The 21,355-nt window shown below is 44.3% G+C and overlaps 1 protein-coding gene across 1 annotated transcript in view; it reads left to right on the top strand.

Annotated features, from left to right (window-relative positions):
• Positions 1-21,355, top strand: part of LOC126456039 (espin-like) — a 448,202-nt gene that overhangs the window by 308,217 nt on the left and 118,630 nt on the right. The window contains exon 6 of the mRNA XM_050091795.1: positions 5,400-5,790. Coding sequence (XP_049947752.1) covers positions 5,400-5,790 — 391 coding nt within the window. The remainder of the gene's footprint in view (positions 1-5,399; positions 5,791-21,355) is intronic.

The raw sequence follows: 21,355 nt of genomic DNA, 5'->3' as shown, positions 1-21,355 counted from the left end.
CTTTCCGGAATTGATTAAAACCGACAGGGCGACCGTATCGAAAAGTATTCCTATTCTTCGGTAGATGTATTTCATTTTACTAAGTTAACTTCATTAAGATTTGATTTAAAACGAACTTTATCTCATCATAAAATTCTTGGTTCAGGCTCTGCTGATTTCCAGTGCTGTTCAGGTGTTTATGCTCCAACACAGTGTGTTTGACGACTACAGTGATTTCAGAACTTTGGTTGAATTTGTAGAGCTCAAGTATGCTCGTAAGAAAAAGAAACATAATAGAACAGCCAAAAATATGTGTAATTCATTTTTAAACGTTTAACAGCAATTTTAATTGAAGTACATCAATTTCTTTGTACACTACTGACCATTAAAATTGCTACACCACGAAGATGACGTGCTACAGACGCGAAATTTAGCCGGCAGGAAGAAGATGCTGTGGTATGCAAATGATTAGCTTTTCAGAGCATTCACACAAGGTTGGCGCCGGTGGAGACACCTACAACGTGCTGACATGAGGAAAGTTTCCAACCGATTTCTCATACACAAACAGCAGTTGACCGGCGTTGCCTGGTGAAACGTTGTTGTGATGCATCGTGTAAGGAGGAGACATCCGTACCATCACGTTTCCGACTTTGACAAAGGTCGGATTGTAGCCTATCGCCATTGCGGTTTATCGAATCGCGATATTGCTGCTCGCATTGGTCGAGTCCAATGACTGTTAGCAGAATATGGAATCGGTGGGTTCAGGTGGGTAATACGGAATGCCGTGCTGGATCCCAACGGCCTCGTATCACTAGCAGTCGAGATGACAGGCATCTTATCCGCATGGCTGTAACGGATCGTGCAGCGACGTCTCGATCCATGAGTCAACAGATGGGGACAACCATCTGCACGAACAGTTCGACGACGTTTGCAGCAGCTTGGACTATCAGCTGAGAGACCATGGCTGCGGTTACCCTTGACGCTGCATCACAGACAGGATCGCCTGCGATGGTGTACTCAACGACGAACCTGGCAAAACGTCATTTTTTCGGATTAATCCAGGTTCTGTTTACAGCATCATGATGGTCGCATCCGTGTTTGGCGACATTGTGGTGAACGCACATTGGGAGCATGTATTCGTCATCGCCATACTGGCGGATCACCCGGCGTGATGGTATTGGGTGCCATTGGTTACACGTCTCGGTCACCTCTTGTTCGCATTGACGGCACTTTGAACAGTGGACGTTAAATTTCAAATGTGTTACGGCCCTTGGTTCTACCCTTCATTCGATCTCTACGAAACCCTAAATTTCAGCAGGATAATGCACGACCGCATGTTGTAGGTCCTGTATGGGCCTTTCTGGATACAGAAAATGTTCGACTGCTGCCCTGGCCAGCACATTCGCCAGATCTCTCACCAACTGAAAACAATGGTGGCCGAGCAACTGGCTCGTCACAATACGCCAGTCACTGCTCTTGATGAACTGTGGTATCGTGTTGAAGCTGCATGGGCATATGTACCTGTACACGCCATCCAAGCTCTGTTTGACTCAGTGGCCAGGCGTATCAAGGCCGTTATTACTACCAGCGGTGGTTGTTCTGGGTACTGATTTCTCAGGACCTATGCACCCAAATTGCGTGAAAATGTGATTACATGTCTGTTCTAGTATAATATATTTGTCCAATGAATACCGGTTTATCATATGCACTTCTTCTTGATGTAGCAATTTTAATGGACAGTAGTGTAGCATCTTCCATCGCAGCCAACAGAATACCTGCTCAGCTGTCAGTCACTAAAGGGGCAGACATCAGGAGACTGCATATGTTAAAAGCTCATGCTCGCAACATTTTCTTATTTCTCGCCGTACAATCCTGCTACACCGGGACTCCTAATCTTTAGGAGTTATTTACATCTCTGGTATCCGTATGATTCCGTCAGACATGTTCTTCAAGTCAGTCTGGGTAGCCGACAGGCGGGTGGCCAGAGGTATTGCTGTGACCGGAAGGTCTGTGCACGTCACCTTTGAGCATTGACAGCTGCTAGTACCTGTCTACGGTAGGGTTAATATTGAAAATTAAAGTGTGTGCGTGTCCTATGGTGAGGACACCAGTAGTGGGCTTGGCTGATGGAGAAGAAAGGGAAATCAGAAGGACCAGTTCTGAAGTTCAGCAATTTTATTTTCTGTCTTGAGAATAAGCGACTATACAAGAAGCACATTTTTCCCAAAAACTCAAGTTCTACGATAGATATACAGCTGTGAGTGCTTACTGCGGAAATTTGAGACGCGAAGATGCGAAGCTCTACATCATTGGTCGGTATCGACCCTGACAGATTCACTACACCCATGAATGACGTCTCTTCGGAAAGACATAGGATTTTATAAGCTAGTTTTTGTCTTCTCAACCTGCTTCTAACGTGGGGCAGGTGGCCAGTTTTGAGTAATGCGTTTCCTAGAGCATCATGTAACCGTCTGATGTGCGCTCGCTTCCCTTCTTTTGTCTCCTTTGGGGATAAATAACATTAACAGTGACCGTCTGTACGGTGTTTAATGTAAGCACGATTGACTTTTGTTATTTCTCCCTTGTCGGGTTGGGTACCCTCTGCTTGTATGGCTTTATTCGGCGTTCCCAAGCTCAGAAAACTGCTGGATTATAAGTTCGGACGATTAGAAGCTAGCAACAAGGTGCTTACAGTAGGCCTAATACAACTGTGTCACTGGAATCCTCGACGAGACCAACAAGGGCCCATCGTTTAAACCACAAGGCAACAACTGCCGTCTTCAGCGGCTCCGACAAGGCGAGCCGTCATGACAGCCCCAGGGACGGAATTGTATTCCATGGGACCCACAGAAAGAGAGTTTGCTGTCTACTGTTTGTTAATCCACATCAGTTCGCGTTTAACAGTTACGTTTTCTTCCCATAACTTTTATTTATTACGTCGTTATCTGGTCTGTGCAAGACATGGCTGTACCGGTTTAGTGTGGATTCTGTAATCTTATCTGTAACCAGTCTTATTTTCAAACTACCCCTTATACATACATTCGCATTTGATCTGCAAGAGTGGCTCCACATGAACATAGCAACTTGAGCACCTCCGTTGAATACAGTTTTCGGTCATGTGTCTTCTTCGCGTCTCACTCCTCGCTGCCAGATGTCATTGCTGGCCTAGTAGCTGTTTCGCGAATTTCGTCTTTTGTTCACGCAGGTGCTTTTCTATCACAGTCAATGGACACTTGAGAGTAGTTAGTTTAGGATTTGTTTGCATCCAGATGCTGCTTCGTTCAACTTCCCTACCATTTTCTGGCCCCCTCTCTTACCCCGTTTCGTCCTTGTTACTGCAGCTGATCCTCATGTTCCACCAGCGTGCCCTGAGCAATTCAGCTGATAAAAGCACTCCCGTTGCGTAAGTTTCGTGTTTTGCAGCATATATTTCACTTACGATGAGGTAGATATATACAGGATCTTTCAAAATCTTTGCGACAAACTTCTAGAGATGATGGATCACGACATGGTAAAAAACTGTTGTTAGAGACAAAATGTTCGCTGAGGCTTCCCAGCGACGCAAGGCATCCGTAAATATTCGTTGACCTTGGGACGATGGGATTTCACCGGAGTAGCAGGGTCTACTAACCAGGTGCGCTGCATGTTATCTACCCCACTTATTAGCAAAAACCTCATATTCGTTTGTTCAAAATCTTAAATCTTCGAAAGTTCTTCACTGATTGCTTTGACATTTTGGCACAATATTACATTCGAATAATAGCGTGTTTTGTATACCGACTGAGGCACCAAACAGTGTAAAATTATATATTATACATATACAACATTTGTATATATTATTTATATACAATGTCTTTATATTTCACATGGCGCTTCCGTAGGTATATAAAAACACGCCCGTATTAGAATGCAGTGTTGTTTCGAAAATTTCAAAGGAATTGGTAAAGAACATTCGAAGATTTAAGATTTTAAACAAACAAATACGAGATTTTTGTGGATAACGTATCACTTTATGTATTAGTTATGTATTTATATACAGTATGGCGCTCCAGTAGATATGTTGTTGTTGTTGTCTTCAGTCCTGAGACTGATTTGATGCAGCTCTCCATGCTACCCTATCCTGTGCAAGCTGCTTCATCTCCCAGTACCTACTGCAGCTTACATCCTTCTGAATCTGCTTAGTGTATTCATCTCTAGGCCTCCCTCTACGATTTTTACCCTCCACGCTGCCCTCCAGTACTAAATTGGTGATTCCTTAATCCCTCAGAACATGTCCTACCAATCGATCCCTTCTTCTAGTCAAGTTGTGCCACAAACTCCTCTTCTCCCCAATTCTATTCAATACCTCCACGTTAGTTATGTGATCTACCCATCTAATCTTCAGCATTGTTCTGTAGCACCACATTTCGAAATCTTCTATTCTCTTCTTGTCCAAACTATTTATCGTCCATGTTTCACTTCCATAGATGGCTACACTCCATACAAATACTTTCGTAAAGGACTTCCTGACACTTAAATCAATACTCGATGTTAACAAATTTCTCTTCTTCAGAAATGCTTTCCTTGCCATTGCCAGTCTACATTTTATATCCTCTCTGCTTCGACCATCATCAGTTATTTTGCTCCCCAAATAGCAAAACTCCTTTAATATCTTAAGTGTCTCATTTCGTAACCTAATTCCAGTAGATATATAGTACTCGAATAGAACGTTGTGACAAAAATTTCAAAGCAGTGTGGGGAGATACAAGATTTTGTACAAACTAACATTTACGTTTTGTTTTATACATAAGTGTACAGAAACCTTTCACATGTATCATTCTATCTGTTTCCAGAATGAAATTTTCACTCTGCAGCGGAGTGTGCGCTGATATGAAACTTCCTGGAAGAGTAAAGCTGTGTGCCCGACCGAGACTCGAACTCGGGACCTTTGCCTTTCGCGGGCAAGTGCTCTACCATCTGAGCTACCGAAGCAGGACTCACGGCCGGTCCTCACAGCTTTACTTCTGCCAGTATCTCGTCTGCTAGCAGGAGAGCTCCTGTAAAGTTTGGAAGGTAGGAGACGAGATACTGGCAGAAGTAAAGCTGTGAGGATCGGACGTGAGTCGTGCTTCGGTAGCTCAGATTGTAGAGCAGTTGCCCGCGAAAGGAAAAGGTCCCGAGTTCGAGTCTCGGTCGGGCACACAGTTTTAATCTGCCAGGAAGTTTCATTCTATCTGTTAATGAAAAACGTATGTGAATCCCTATAGCAGTTTCTGAGACTGATCCAAACATACAGTAAGAAACTGGCGCAGGGAGTTTTAATTTGTACGTGTAGAGACAGAAAGAGATGGTGTAGATTTAAAAATACCTGCTAGCTGATTTTTTTTCTCGTAGCCTACCTTTCATTACGCCAGAGAGAGACTCAGCACTTTGTGTTGCAGTGCGCGTGCTCTGAGTGCGGGTCCCGCGAGCCGTTCTACCTGCACCCGCCCGGCCCCGGCTCCGCCTCCGGCGCGCCGCCGCAGCGCTCGCCGAGCGGCGGCAGCACGGGCAGCGGGGGCAGCGCCGCCTCCTCGTCGTCGGTCGGGGTGACGGCGCCGGCGCCGCCACCGCAGCAGGACGGGCTGTACGTGAGCCCGCTGGTCGCCGCCCCCGCCGCCGCCGCCGCCCCCGCGCCCGCCAGTAGTCGCGCCAGCACCTGCAGCTCCAGCTCGGCCGGCAGCGACCCCTTCTACCTGCACGACCCGCGCGGCGTACCCCACACGCGCGTCAAGGACCTCTTCCAAGAGCAGCAGCAACAGCACATACAGCCTCCACCCGTCGGAGTCACAGGTCAGTACCTAACAAGTCTACTCCTTCTTTTCTTTTTCGGGTCAATACGAGGTAAGATCAAAAAGTAACGAGAAGTTTTGGTTTTCTTAAAGAATCTATACTCATCCGTCAACATCATCTTTGACCCCTTCAAAGTAATCCCCCTCAGATGTAATACACTTCTGCCAGGGCTTTTTCCAATCACGTAAGCGCTTCTGGAACTCACGTTTCCTTGCAGTGTTCAGCTCCTTCGGCGATTCTGTTTTTGTCTCATCTATGGTGGCAAAACAACGTCTTTTCATGGTTATCTTCAGCCGCAGGAATATAAAAAAGCCGCAGGGGGCCATGTCTGGCGAATACGGTGGCTCGTAACAGTTTTGTTTTCGTGATTACGAACAAGCAGTGACATGTGGGCTGGAGTATTATCATGGTGCAATTTCCACGGTTGGTTTTGCCACAATTCTGGTCGTTTTTTTCAGATTGCTTCTGTGGTGTCACCGCCAGACACCACACTTGCTAGGTGGTAACCTTTAAATCGGCCGCGGTCCGTTAGTATACGTCGCATCCGCGTGTCGATACTCTCAGTGATTGCAGACCGAAAGCCGCCACACGGCGGGTCTAGACTAGAGACTCCCTACCACTCGCCCCAGTTGTACAGCCGACTTTGCTAGCGGTGGTTCACTGTCTACATACGCTCTCATTTGCAGAGACGACAGTTTAGCATAGCCTTCAGCTACGTCATTTGCTACGACCTAGCAAGGCGCCATATTCAGTTACTATGAATGTATTCTGAATAGATAATATTGTGAATCATGTACCGTCAAGAGCCACGTTCATCATTAATGGATTAAAGTTAAGTATCAAACTAATTCCGTCCGCTTTCTGAATTTTAATTCCTTGTCATGTTCCAGACCTCATGTCAGTATAGTCCTTCCCTCCTCACACCAGCCTGCGTGAGCTAAAACGCGTGCATTTCGGCCTGCTCTAGTAACACGGTGTTGGCTCTTCTGCCAACACTACAGCTTCACTCACGCTTCCAGATGATATTCCTTATTTACTGGACGACCATAAGGGAGGAACTCGTGAACCTTCACATGTGATCAAATTTATCGAATTTTTTCGGTCTTGACTCTTTAAGCATTTTACATTCGGACGATTGGACCTTTGTTTTCAAGTCATACCCGTGTATCCATGTTTCGTCACCTGTTATAACCTTCCTTAGAAGTTCTGAGTCGTTGTCGATTTCATTCAGCAATTCCTGAGCGATGTCTACGCGACGTCAATTTCGGCCGAAGTTCATCAATATCGGATCACGTTTTATGTCCATAAGACCCCAAAAAATTGCTTGGCGTGACCCAAAAGAGCGGTTCTAGGCGCTGCAGTCTGGAACCGCGCGACCGCTATAGTCGTCTGGAACCGCGCGATCGCTATAGTCGCAGGTTTGGATCCTGCCTTGGGCATGGATGTGTGTGATGTCCTTAGGTTCGTTAGGTTTAAGTAGTTCTAAGTTCTAGGGGACTGACGACCTCAGAAGTTAAAATCCATAGTGCTCAGAGCCATTTGAGCCGTGAGCTAAAAGATTTGAGGACATCGTCAGCAGCCTCTCTCATGGTGATTCGGCGGTTTTGGAGAACCATTTCCTTTACTTCTCTCACATTGTCGCCCGTAATTGTGTGCCAGAGCTTCCAGGGCGGTCGTCGAGTTCAGCGTCATCTCGACCCTCGTAAACTCTTGTCTTACTCACAGTAGATTCGCCAAAAGCGACAGTCAACATTTCGAATGCGGTGCTGCACTTTATTCCAATTTCAAGGAAAACTTAATGCAAAATATTTTATCCATCGTTTCCGAAAGTAAAAATTCGCCGAGCACTCGAAAACGTATATAGCTTTTTCGGTTGCCAACAGTAAACTAAATACTCAAAAAAGCTGAAAATGTAAGATAAAAAATTGAAAATCGGATATATAAGGCCCGCAGAATTAAAATATTCCCGTTGGTTTTTGAACACACCTCATATGAGCCGTTGCGGGTCATCAGTCTTCCATCTGGGCGAAAGTGCAGTTACAGGGTCTGCGGCTTTTCCGTTGCGTACTGCTGTCGGTAAGTTTTCCTGTGATGAGTGATAGGAAGTGAGCACGACGAATTATGAGTCGAATGTGGGTAGCCAATCACATTACTCCTTCGTAATTTTCTGTGTTTTTTGAATGAAGGTAATTGCTTTTTTCTTCCAATTTAAGCTGTGCTGTTAGGTCCCAACTGAACCACTACCTCTGTAGTCGTGACATACACCGTCCGTCCAGAAACCTCCGAGACTGATTTTATTTCTGACATACAAGTGACGTCATCACAGTACCCACGGTGGAAACTTAGACAAAGAACTGTAAGCAACTCATTTGATCAGTCAGTTGTGAGTAGGCAATGTTAAGTAGTGGTCGTGTGACTGTCATATGTCAACGTTACTGTGCCAGAAACACCGGTGTCAGATGCATCTCTAAACCAAGTGTTCAAGACATTCTCCAGAATGCTTCTAAGAAGAGAAAAGTATGTGCAAAATTTGTCCCGCCCACCTTCACTCCCGATGAAAAATATCGACGATGGACACCCGCTGCGACTTGATTGAAATAAAAAAGGCGGATGATTTTTCTGAAAAAAAAAATTGTTGCTATCGAAAAGAACGTATTATAAAATTCAACAGCTTACTTGAAGGGTAAATGAGCGAGTTGAACAACATCACACAGAAGGACTTTTCTGACTATTGCTTGTATTAACGTTCTATGCGTTGTACTCAAATGGAAGGGGAGGGGGGCAGAGGGAGACTATGTAGAACATCTGAGGCATTGAAACCACCATCTTATTAACTCACCATCGTAAGTTTTTGAAGTTTTCTTAAAAATCAGGCAAATATTTGTGACAACCAGTATTATAAATTTCATTGTTGCTCGATTCAATAGCGGCATTTTAATTTATGCTATTAGGTTCCAGCCTAACCGTAACCTCGGAAATCATGACGTTCTCAGGAAAAAGCATAATTAGATTGAGTGACTAAATCTCTTTCTTATACCCTCACCCGATTGGATATGACCAACGACAACAAACTATCAACAACAGCACACATCGGAACAGCCGCAGACACTATAAGTGCATTTTAATCTCTGTTGTTGCTTTTTTCGGGCTCAGCTGTCCCTTTATTTTTTTATGTTAGCATAAAGACACTACTTTGCCGAGCGGTTCTAGGCGCTACAGTCTGGAACTGCGCGACCGCTACGGTCGCAGGTTCGAATCCTGCCTCGGGTATGGATGTGTGTGGTGTCCTTATGTTAGGTAGGTTTAAGTAGTTCTAAGTTCTAGGGGACTGATGACCTAAGATGTTAAGTGCCATAGTGCTCAGAGCCATTTGAACCTGCCTCGGGCATGGATGTGTGTGATGTCCTTAGGTTAGCTAGGTTTAAGTAGTTCTACGTTCTAGGGGACTGATGACCTCAGAAGTTATGTCCCATAGCGCTCAGAGCCATTTGAACACTACTTCTCGTCCCCAGTAATGACATAGGATAGAAATGGTCGGTGACGAGGCAGTTGATGACGACCAAGCAGAGATGCACATATGGCCACCCGCTGATTTTTGTGATTTTGGGTTAGAGCATCATGCAAACAAATGTTGCATGATGGTGGAATGATCACAGTTCATCACATCTGCCAACTGCCGAGTACACTGAAGTGGACCATTGCGGCTTAATACGTTTGAATGATTTTCATCGAAACCTGATGGTCTTCCTGAACGTAAAGAGTCGCTAATGGGAAAACGATCCGCTTTAAAACGAGAAAGTCATCCGTTTTGTTGCCGTGCTCTGTCCACTGACATTATCCTGATATACGGTGCAAATGTTGCTGGCTCCCTCCGCTGATATCACCCCTCTACTGAACACAAACAGAAGAATACATCGAAATGTTCCGATTTTTCCACTTGGCACACGATTTTATAGCGTCCACTGCTCCACTCACTATTTCCAATTGACCAAAAGACGATATGTAAACTCAAATAGCAACAATGAACTAAAAATATAAAATGGCAGTTGATAAATAATCCCATACCAACCGAAATACCAACATGCAAAACAAAAACGATACGAACTTCTACACCAGTCTAATAGTATCTCTCGTCTTCTTTTGCATCACACATAAAATTAATGATAGAAATGAAGAAATCATTAATAAATTCAAATTTCCCTCTTACTCCTGACTTCAAAGGCTTCCCGTGCTTTCATTATTCTAATTATATTTTATTAATTAAATTCCGTCACCTCTGGAGAGCGTGGTATCACAATTGGTTTGATGCAACATGCCTCAACTTCTCCTGTGTCAACCTCTTCGTCTCAGAGTAGCAGTTACACACAACATCCTCAGTTATTTGTTGGGTCTTTCTTCTCCTACACTTTCTACCTTGCACAGTTCCCATTAGTAGCATGGGAATTCTTCCCTGATATCTTAACACACGTTCTGCTATCCTCACCCTTCCCTTTTCAGTGCTTTCCGTACATTCCTTTCTACAAAAGAGATTGCATGCAAAATGCTCATACGACCCATCCTAGAATATTGCAAAATTGTGAGGGTCCCATATCAAATAGGACTCACCGGGGATATTGAACGTATACAAAGGACAGCACGATGTTTTTCGACACACGAATGTGCGAGAGAGCTGAACTGGCAGGCGCTTGAAGAGAGACGCAAACTATACCATGAAAACCTACTTATAAAGTTTATAGAACAAAGTTTATGTAATGAATCTAGGAATTTATTTCAACATCCTCTAATAGAAATCGCGGAGACAAGATTAGACTACTTACTAAGCGCCCAGACGCAGTTAAACATTCTTCTCCCGCCTCCATACGTTAATTGAACAGGGAAAAGCCACAATAACTGTAACAGTGTGACGTATCCTCTGCCATGCAGTTCAAGTGGTTTGCAGGGTATGGATGTAGATATAGACAAACGAAGAGATAGGCGCAGAATAGAGTACTATGGAGATCGGCCCGCCCGGTTGGCCGTGCGGTCTAACGCACGGTGTTCACGGCGGGAAGGAGCGCCTGGTCCCCGGAACGAATCCGCCCGGCGGATTTGTGTCGAGGTCCGGTGAACCGGCCAGTCTGTGGATGGTTTTTAGGCGGTTTTCCACCTGCCTCGGCGAATGCGGGATGGTTCCCCTTATTCCACCTCAGTTACACTATGTCGGCGATTGCTACGCAAACAAGTTCTCCACGTACGCAAACATAGGGGTTACACTCGTCTGGTGTGAGACGTTCCTTGGGGGGATCCACCGGGGGCCAAACCGCACATTAACCCTGGGTTCGGTGTGGGGAGGCGGAGGGGTGAAGTGGACAGGGGTAGTCGTCGTGGGGTTGTGGATCACTGCGGCTGCCGTCGTTTCTAGGTCCCCGGTTAACATACAATACAATACTATGGAGATCTGCCCTAAACGCGTCTTCAGACTGAAGACCACAACGACAATATGGCTTGTAAGGTAGGTGCTCCGAAAACGGCCATAGTCTCCAATAAGGCCATCAAAAATATTCAAAGGTGTGTGAAATCTTATGGGACTTACCTGCTAAGGTCATCAGTCCGTAAGCTTACACACTACTTAACCTAAATTATCCTAAGGACAAACACACACATCCATGCCCGAGGGAGGGCTCGAACCTCCGCCGGGATCAGCCGCACAGTCCATGACTGCAGCGCCCAAGACCGCACGGCTAATCCCGCGCGACAATATGGCCATCGTCCTCTATTTTACAAGCTTCCTGTCGAATCCGTTTGATGGCAAGACCTACATAAGCGGAAATGGCAACCTAGTGACAAAAGAGAAGAAGAGGCGTCATGTTTTGCGTTATTCAGTTGTAGACGTGACGCGCTGCTTTTACGGGTTTCTGCTAAGCTACTAACGTAAGTTTTTCTTAAACTCTGGAGTAATTAATGTTTGCTTTATGACTCGGTGATTCTTTTGAAGCATATTTATAGTAGATAAGAAACCGCTGAGTTATTTTAAGATGCGTGTGTTTGAAATGGCAGAAACTGTCTGGAAAGGACGAAAAGTTGTGTGTAGATTAATGAGGCCATTTCGGAGTTGGTCGACTACACATTATCATACATTGTTATTCTTCAACTTGTTACCTTCTTCAGATAAATTTTCAAGACCTATTATATGTAACGGCTGGAGCAGTCAGCAATTTGTCTTGAAAACCAGTTCCATAACTTCGACAAAGTGGCCAAGAATCGAAAAAATGAAACTTTCAAAAACTAATTCTTTAAACATTCGGTCTAAGGTGCTGCAGTCATAGACTATGCGGCTGGTCCCGGCGGAGGTTCGTGTCCTCCCTCGGGCATGGCTGTGTGTGTTTGTCCTTAGGGTAATTTAGGTTAAGTAGTGTGTAAGCTTAGGGACTGTTGACCTAAGCAGTTAAGTCCCATATGATTTCACACACGTCTGAATAGTTTTCTTTAAAAAATTTTAAAATACAGATCAGAAGCTGTTTATGTTTCCTGAAGCAGTCTGGAGTCCCATAAGCGCTCCTAAATGCGACACGGTAGTCCACAATTTCACTGAGTACCCATAGCGTATCCAAACACAGCTGTTTCTGATGGAGTGCCTGGACGGAGGCGAATTAGGCTGGTAAAACAGACCGTAACATCAGGGCGAAATAACAAGAGGATTTCTCATGGTCTGCTATCGGCACCTGGGTTATTGTTAAGCGTGGTTATCTGCGCCGATAAGGCGTATTATCGTCTCACGTAGCCTCGGACGATATCCGGCGCGGACGAGCGGTCAGTGCGGCTGGGCGATGGCCGGTGAACGCGAACGTGTGCGTATATGTGTGTGGCCAACATGATCTGCAACCTGCTGTGCCCCCGGAAGAAGCTCAAGGATGACGCAGCCGAGGAAGGTAAGCCGTCCGCATGGAGGCTCCAGACCAGAGGGGTGCGCAAGACCACGCCCATCTGCAGCACAGCTAACAGCCGCGGCACTTCTCTTGTCGTCTGTGTCAGCCATCCCGTGTTCCCTACTGCAAACACCAACTTCTGAGAATGACGGAAGTGTTGTTGTAGAATGTGGGGTATAAACAAACCGAGTTAATATTTTGAATATGTTCATGAAACGTGTTAACGGATAGTTTGAGTTGTAACGTCAGACATGTCACAGATGGTATCGTTCCTGCGAGGAAGTGTTGCAACGTCAAAATTGATAATTATCGGTTCATAACTAGATGAAATAATCTCATGCAAACACTGCACTTCCCAAAAAAGGAAAATGTATTACTCTGTGATCTTTAGAAAGTCACAACTGCAGCGCATCAGACTATGAAAATACCTGTGCGGGTATTGGTTGGTTGGTTGGTTGGGGAAGGAGACCAGACAGGATGGTCATCGGTTCATCGGATTAGGGAAGGAAGTCAGCCGTGCCCTTTCAGAGGAACCATCCCGGCATTTGCCTGGAATGATTTAGGGAAATCACGGAAAACCTAAATCAGGATGGCCGGACGCGAGATGGAACCGTCGGCCTCCCGAATGCGAGTCCAGTGTCTAACCACTGCGCCACCTCGCTCGGTGTGCGGGTATTAAGTGTAATGGCCACAGGCACTGTACGTGAAGCTAATGGAAGACTTCATCGTATTATTAGGATACTGTAAAACTGCAGGTTATGTACGAAATACGTGTACGGCCTGTACAGGAATACTGGTTAACTGTGTGTCGTATTAGGCTGGACTAACAGGGGATATGGAGCGTATATAGACAAGGACAAGATGCATGGTCACGGGTTATCTTATAAAAATCTAAGGAGGAGAAACAATGAGTGGCAGTATTAAGCATGAGAACAGGGCTGTATAGAGTTCAAAAATTTTCACCGTGGTACCACATATTCATTGCCGTGCTAAATGCCTATTTTCCACGTCCCTGGGTCTGAATGCGCATCGCGGAGCCGAAATTATTTGACGTTACACCTCAGATACTACAGATGCTCCTGGTTACGTGAAATTCATCGAGAGTACACCCGTTTCGTCCAAAAGCATAGAATGTATCGTTTTCTGAGCTGATTACTTTAGTTTTAACTTCCTCGGCTCTGATGATTTTGAATGACGCAAGTGCCTCATTGTTGTTTAGAATATCTGACGTGAGAAAGTTATGTCTCATCGTGTGCCTTATTGCTGTTTAGAGTATTTGATGTAACAAGTTACGTCTCATCGCTAATCACTAAGAGTTCGTTTGCACTGTGGAGTTGAATCATTAGCCCTAATTCATACACGGCGGAATGTTATATTTCTAGAGTTAATGTAACTCGTTATCACTCAGACACCAACACTATAAGGAGCTTTGGGTATTGGCAACCATTCAACCACTGCTTTTGTGACACACCTCGTGCGTTGTCGTACTTGGTTATGACCATCCTGCCAGTTATGCTGAAGCAGCAACAGGTTTCAGACAGAATGTTAGGCAATCGGCTGAGGTATCATAACTGTCAGCCTCGGTTAGAATGTTTAAGATTTCTGTAAATATATCTGGTCGAAAGTTTTGACTGGAAAATTATGAGATAGGCTACTGTGCTTTACCGACAATCCTTTAACAGTCATTATAAGAACTTTTTACTGACGGAACGCTGACAATTGACAAGCCGAAGTTCGTTTTTTCGGATCTGTTTTCTCTTTTTGTGTGTGAGTAGTAGGAACGTTTGCTATCCGCTAAACGTGTTGGTCAGTAACAACAGCAAGAACAACAACACAGAACGCTCTCCTTCGGATTCGTCTTGTCAGCGACGTAATCCACCCAGGGAAACCACGTTTATGGACGAAGTCGCTCATTCGCCATCGCTCTCTGACATTCAGTGCGGAATCAACTTCTTAGAATCCTCAACGCGGAAAAAGTTTCAAGTTAGCCAGTAAAGAGAAGAGAGGTGAGAGCATACAATTTCTGCTCAATAAAGTTTTGTCCGTTTTTGTCAAAAAACACAAACCTCTCTGCAATTTGTTAGAGTACGATGATATAAGATACTTTTGTTGATCGTCCGTCAGTTTGACAGTTAGGTTAGCATGGTGACTCCCTCGTAGCTATTTTGTAGGAAAATGGCGAAGTGTCCGCATAGGTTTCAAGGTTTCTTTTCATCCGATTGTTTGATCCGCTATACACCAATACCATATCACACTTCTGTACACATTTATCACAATCAAGCACACTAAACAGTTACTATTACGACGAAAATTAAGTGAAGAGAAATTTGAGGTGCGAAATAATGCAATATTTGCAATTAAACACGAGCCGAACTACGCCTGTAGTTTCAGAGACAACAATACTATACGACCGTTTTTCAGTTCGTCAGCACATCACACTTCTGTTCAAGTGTTTAACGGTTTATATGAGAAAGTAACAAAATAATGTCATTGTCGTAACTTTTGATGGCTTGTATGGATATTCAGACTGTTTTAAAAGATGTACATTAATATTATTATTACCTTTATTTATTACCTGTCTCGGTATACTTCGCTGGTCAGCGTTTGGAAATGCATGATGATATGGGACCCCTGATACGTCTATATACAACTCTAACAGGTGACACTTACGTAAGCATCCTGTCTGATCACTTGCATCCGTTCATGCCCATTGTGCATTTCGACAGACTTGAGCAATTCCAGCAGGACAATGCGACACCGCACACGTCCAGAATTGCTGCAGAACCAGGAACGTTCTTCTGAGTTAAGCACCTCCGCTGGCCATCAGACTCCCGATACATGAAAAACATTGAGCATATCTGGGATGCCTTGCAACGAATTATTCAGAAGAGATCTCCACCACCTGGCACTCTTACGGATTTGTGACAGCCCTGCAGGTTCGTGGTGTCAGTTCCCTCCGGTACTACTTCACACATTAGTCGAGTCCATACCACGTCGTGTTGCGCCACTTCTGAGTGCTTGCGGGGGCCCGACACGGTATTAGGCAGGTGTACCAGTTTGTTTGGTTCTTCAGTGTACGTGGGAGTTCGACGATGTAATGGACATGGAGGTGGGGGTAACTGTAAAACTTGGAGAGCACTCTCCGCCTGGTTCTTGACGTTGTACTTCCTTGGTAGAAGGCGCCTGGTGTCTGTCCCCAGTCACTAAATTACTGCCAGTGTTGCTTTTTAAAGTCGAGGACATTGTTTTGTATTTCAGATTTAACTTTTTCTACGAAATATTCTGACATGATCATATGTCCTCGTATACACTTCACCATCTCGACTTGCGTCTCATACACAAATAAATGTAAAATAAAGTATTATATAATGCAGTCTAGGAAAATGAGAGTCTTTGCGTACCGGTAATAAACTCTAGCGGTGACTGAAGCTTGAGTGTTCGCTGGTGAACTTTCAATATCGACCGTCTTTGAAGTAAACCACTGGTAAAGCTATCATCATACATCCATGCGAGTGCTGTTATCGTGACGTGGCATGTCATTTATCTTCCTCATGGCACATTTCTTGACACAGGGATTAATTTGAATCGCTTTTCATGCTATCTGTAGCATTAAGCTGATGCAGGAGTAGCTGGCAAGAGCGGGAACTTGTTTGCAAAATGCGACTTGAAAATAACCAGCACAAGAGTGGTAACGCTATGGAAGTGATGTTACGACCATCCCTTGTGGCACGGGAAGCTCTGTTTTTCTTGTTTACACTGAGAACCGATGGTACAGAGCTTTGGATGATCGTGAATTTAATCATACCAATATTTTTACGCACTCAACTCTAACAATAACCCCACATCATGAATCTGAAGCCAACAAAAGGCTCCATACGTAAAAAAGAACACTAACGCTATGAAAATATTATAATCAAACTCCAGCAATAGACCAACTACAGTACAACTACTATACTATCAGAACAAATAGAATTACCATTTAAATGAAATATCCGGCAAATGACTCTACACACTGTTTAGTCTAGTGTACAGTCATGATTTCGGCCTTTGGACGTTTTCAAGTACAACAGTGTTAAGCATAACCAGACTTCTGTAAAGGAAGTCATCGTGGAAATATATTAAAATTGTTTATATAATGCAGGTGTTACAGCGTAAAAATCGGAACGTATTCACAGAGTGTCTGACATAAACAGAACAAACATGTCTGACGTATGCTGAATAATAGTGCCCTTAAATGATCACCAATAACAGTTATTACAAATGCAGGCCTCATTACCTAAAGCCACTCTGTCCACAGACATGTTTGTCCTATTTCTGCCGGACCATTTGTGAATATGTTCTTGTTTTCATACTATGTCACCTGCATTGTATAACCAAGTTTAATATATTTCGACGATGACTTCGTTTATAGAATTATGATCATGCTTAACATTGTGGTACTTGAAAATGGCCAAAGGACGAAATCATGATTGTATAATAGAATAAACAGTGATATGGCGTAATGTCTGGAGAGCGGGATGGCCAGGGTCTTGGACCGTTCCTTCCAATCCACCGATCTGGACGTTACTTCCCTCTCCAGACTTTACGTCCCTTGACTTTCTTTTCTGGGGCTATATCAAGGACAGAGTCTTCGTCACACCAGTTGCTGGCGCCGACTAACTGAAGGCTAGGTTACAAGCTGCTGCGGGTGCTGTGACAAAACACATGATAACGAAACACCTGGCGGGAACTGGAATACCGCCTCGACATTCCCCGAACTACCAAGGAGCACACGTTGAGGTTTACTAACGTAAGTGGTCTTAAAAAAACTAGTAACACTAACCTACGTAATGGCATCAAATGTAAATTATTATGTCAAACGGTTATTCTGAAGTAAAGTGTTATAATCAGGGCAAGACTTTGTGCTCACCCTGAATTTTATTCCCGGCACAGTCGTGAGCACTGGGCATCTCTAAATATAGATTTCCCTTACGATTTCCGAAATGGAATGTCCCATGCGTTTAGCTCCAACTGCCATTTCGCGTTCAAAGCCTGTAAATTCCTGTCGTGCAGCCACAATCATATCAGACGCTTATTCACATGAATCACCTAAATGCAAATGACAGCTTCACCAATGCACTGCCTTTTTCTATTTTGCGTACGCGATACTACCGCCATCTTTGTATGAGCCTAATGCTATCTCATGACTTTTGACACCTCGGTGTATATACAACGACGGATTAATGTCCTTTCAGACATACCCGAGCCGACAAGGAGCAGACATACACAGCTTTGTGGACCTGCCTAATTCCCGATCAAAATGCTACTTCTTAAAGGTTCAAATGGCTCTGAGCACTATGGGAGTTAACACCTGAGGTCATCAGACCCCTAGAACTTAAAACTACTTAAACCTAACTAACCTAAGGACATCACACACATCCATGCCCGAGGCAGGATTCGAATATGCGGCCGCGGCAGATATGGCGGAACTTTTATTTAGACGTATTATATGGCTGTGGTTCCAAACCATGGAAAAATCATATAGGATTAGAGGGATGAAAGTGAGGGATCTGCTGCCGCTTTACACCAATGCGCCGGCGTTGAATCCTGTTCTTGCTCTGTAATTGGCGCAGATTGCGGCGACTGGCCACCGTGGCGGATCGAGCTGAACTGTGGAAAAGCAGCACTCCTCATTTGACTGTACGTGTCTAATTTTGAACGCAGCAATGGGAGACATTTTCGTCGACTACGTTCAGAACGACGAGGCAGAAAAGCAATGCGATCAGCGTCTTACAACTGAACTGGTGCGATGCTTTTTTGCGACCTGCGCCCTTTGATACGAAGGGAACAAATATAGACCTGGAGTAGATAGCAAGGTTCATTTCCATTGATTTTCATATCTGTATTCAACAACACAAGTACCGCATTGCACGTCACTTGCACTCTCTGAAATTACTCACATTTAGACTTTTACATACACTCAGTTAGGGCGAAGGATGTGACAAGCATCATCTATTAGGACATTTGCATGAGCAAAACCTTGTAATCGTTACAATTTCAGCCATTACATAAACATATAAGGTTTTATCCGGAATCCTACACAATAAACTAGTTAGATATGTGGAAGATACATTGGGTGGCTCTCAGTGTGGCTATAGGCCTAATAGATCACCTGTGGATCATATATTTGTACAGAGAGACATACAGGAAAAAGCATATAATATGGAACTCGAATGTAGAACTCAACAATATCTACTTGGACTTCAAGCACGGCTTCAATAGTCTAAAAAAGGGGACGTGTTAGAAGATATAAACTGCTTGGCATACCATCCAAATATATTTCAGTTGTTGAGGCAACCTTGGCGGGTGTCAAGGCAGTGGTGAGAATGGATGCGGTGTTAACTGATTGTTTCAGTATCAATAAAGGAGTCACAGTGCTTTTAAATTAGACCTTAGAAGCAGTTACACGAAAACTTCAAGTACCTGGGATGATAGGTATTAAAACCACGCAGTTGGCTGCATATGCTGATGACGGTGCCGCTATTAGTAGAAGAAAGACGTCATTGGAGGGAAAAGAGTTGGAACTGAAAGAAGCCGAGCAGCATACGGTACTGGAAATTATTGAGTGAAAGACTAAATATGTGAAACTGTACAGAACACGGGGCAAGAACTTGGATGAGCAGTTAGAGAATTTTGAATACCTAGGGGATAATATTAATAGTCCGTTTTCCTCGTTTGCTGAAATAAAACCCTGCATTTTAAGTGATAAAGGATGATATCACAGTTTTAGAAAGCTAATTACATCTGCAATGGTAATTCGACAGCTCAGAATGACAATATATAATATTATGATTAGGTCAATGGTTACATATGAATGTGAAGCATGGACGCAACCAGCTCAGACGAACAGCAGCTCAGAATATTTGAACGAAGAATACTGCGAAAAGTGAATGGAGGGATCCCAAATACGAATAAGAAATAAGGAAGAAGATTAAAAGGAAGAGCGCATAAACGATGGCTGGATGACATGAAAGGAAACATGAGAGTCTTAGGCATCGGAGAAGGAAAGTAAAACATAGAGCAGACTGGAAGTAAACTATTATGGGAGCAAAGACCAACGCAGGTTTGTAAAGCCATACGAAGGATAATAGAAGCATCGAACCTTTCTGCAAGAAATGGTGTACCACTCGCAAACATGTAACGTGATGTAAGAGCACTGATGGTAAAAAGATCCTGACAGGGAACGCGGACGAGTTTCACGCTTTCACGATTACAGTCGGCTTAAAACCCGACTGGAATTACTGGTGTCGGTGACTGTAGCTACGTATCAACAAGTTCCCGAGTAAGCATGGCGAAGGGAACTGCATTCGACGGACATTTAGAGTCGGCTACCTCGCAAAAGGTCATTTTTCACAGAGACACACAAAGCTACCAGTTTTAAATGGACCGAAAAACGCGGAATCTGGGCAATAGGTGGCTGCTGGAGATGTGTGGTACGGCTCGGCGGGGTGTTCTTTTGGCTCTTTCCAAACGATGCAAGACGTCGAGTTCATTGACGGCCCAGTGAGTATGTGAAGGGTGTAGTTCAGACCGGGGGTGACTCCCTGATGTTTTGGTCGTGCAATTCCTAACTTTGCTTGAGCGCAGTCATTCAGGTGTATTTCAAATGAAACTATATATCATTCCAGAGATCTTTTCAAGTCTCAAATGTCTATGACGTATGTATGTAGGCTGAAGTTCCGAATGGAAATTTGTACCAAGGCCGGTATTCGAACTCGGGTCTGCTACTCACTAGGCAGATGCACTAACCACTGTACCACCCTGGAGAGGCTCTGCGCAACTGCACTGACAACTCTGGAACGCCTCCCTTCCAGTCCAAATTCTCATTCATGCCTCAGTTTTTTCTAGCATTTATTCTACATCTTGTCTTGAAGTGGATATTTCCAAGACGTTAATAGACGTGATCAGATGGCTGCGTGCATACGTTCCTTGTTTGGCGAACACTCAGGCGTACTCAGTGTCCTGGAATGACATGTCAATAGCGCAGCATGATTAGCCAACTTAAATATTTATAGGCAAAAACTACATAAAAAATTTCCATAGTTCAACTAATAACGTATAACTGATCATTATTTTTGGGAACCAGTGAACAGCAGTGCAACTTCCCGCAATTACAAGAAGAAATTGGGACAACCACAATAGTAATTCACGGTCAGTCACATGAATATGACCGCCTGTCGAAAGCCTGAATAACCATCTTCTGCAGCGCGGACCGCTGCGAGATGTGCAGGAAGACAGTCAATGAGATTCTGGAAGGTACCGACAGGGATGTGGTGCCATGCCGACTCCAGGGCCATGGTCATTTGCGCTAGGTTTCTCGGTTGAGGATCTACGGCGCAAACAGCCCGATCGAGGTGCACAGATTCTCGGCTGGGTTTAAATCCGGTGAGTCTGGTGTCCAGGGGAGCATGGGAAACTTATCCTGGTGCTCTTCGAACCACGTAAGTACACTGAAAGCTGTCTGACACGTTGCGCTGTCCTGCTGGTAGATGCTATCGCGCCAAGGAAAACCAAACTGCATGAAGGGATGGACATGGTCCCAAAGGACACGTGTTGATGCAACCTGCCTTCCAGAATGACATCACACAGGGACTGCCACGAAAACATTTCCCAATCCATAA

The sequence above is a fragment of the Schistocerca serialis genome, chromosome 2, assembly GCF_023864345.2.
Source record: "Schistocerca serialis cubense isolate TAMUIC-IGC-003099 chromosome 2, iqSchSeri2.2, whole genome shotgun sequence".
NCBI classification, from domain to species: domain Eukaryota; kingdom Metazoa; phylum Arthropoda; class Insecta; order Orthoptera; family Acrididae; genus Schistocerca; species Schistocerca serialis.
This window is presented reverse-complemented; position numbering and strand designations above follow the sequence as displayed.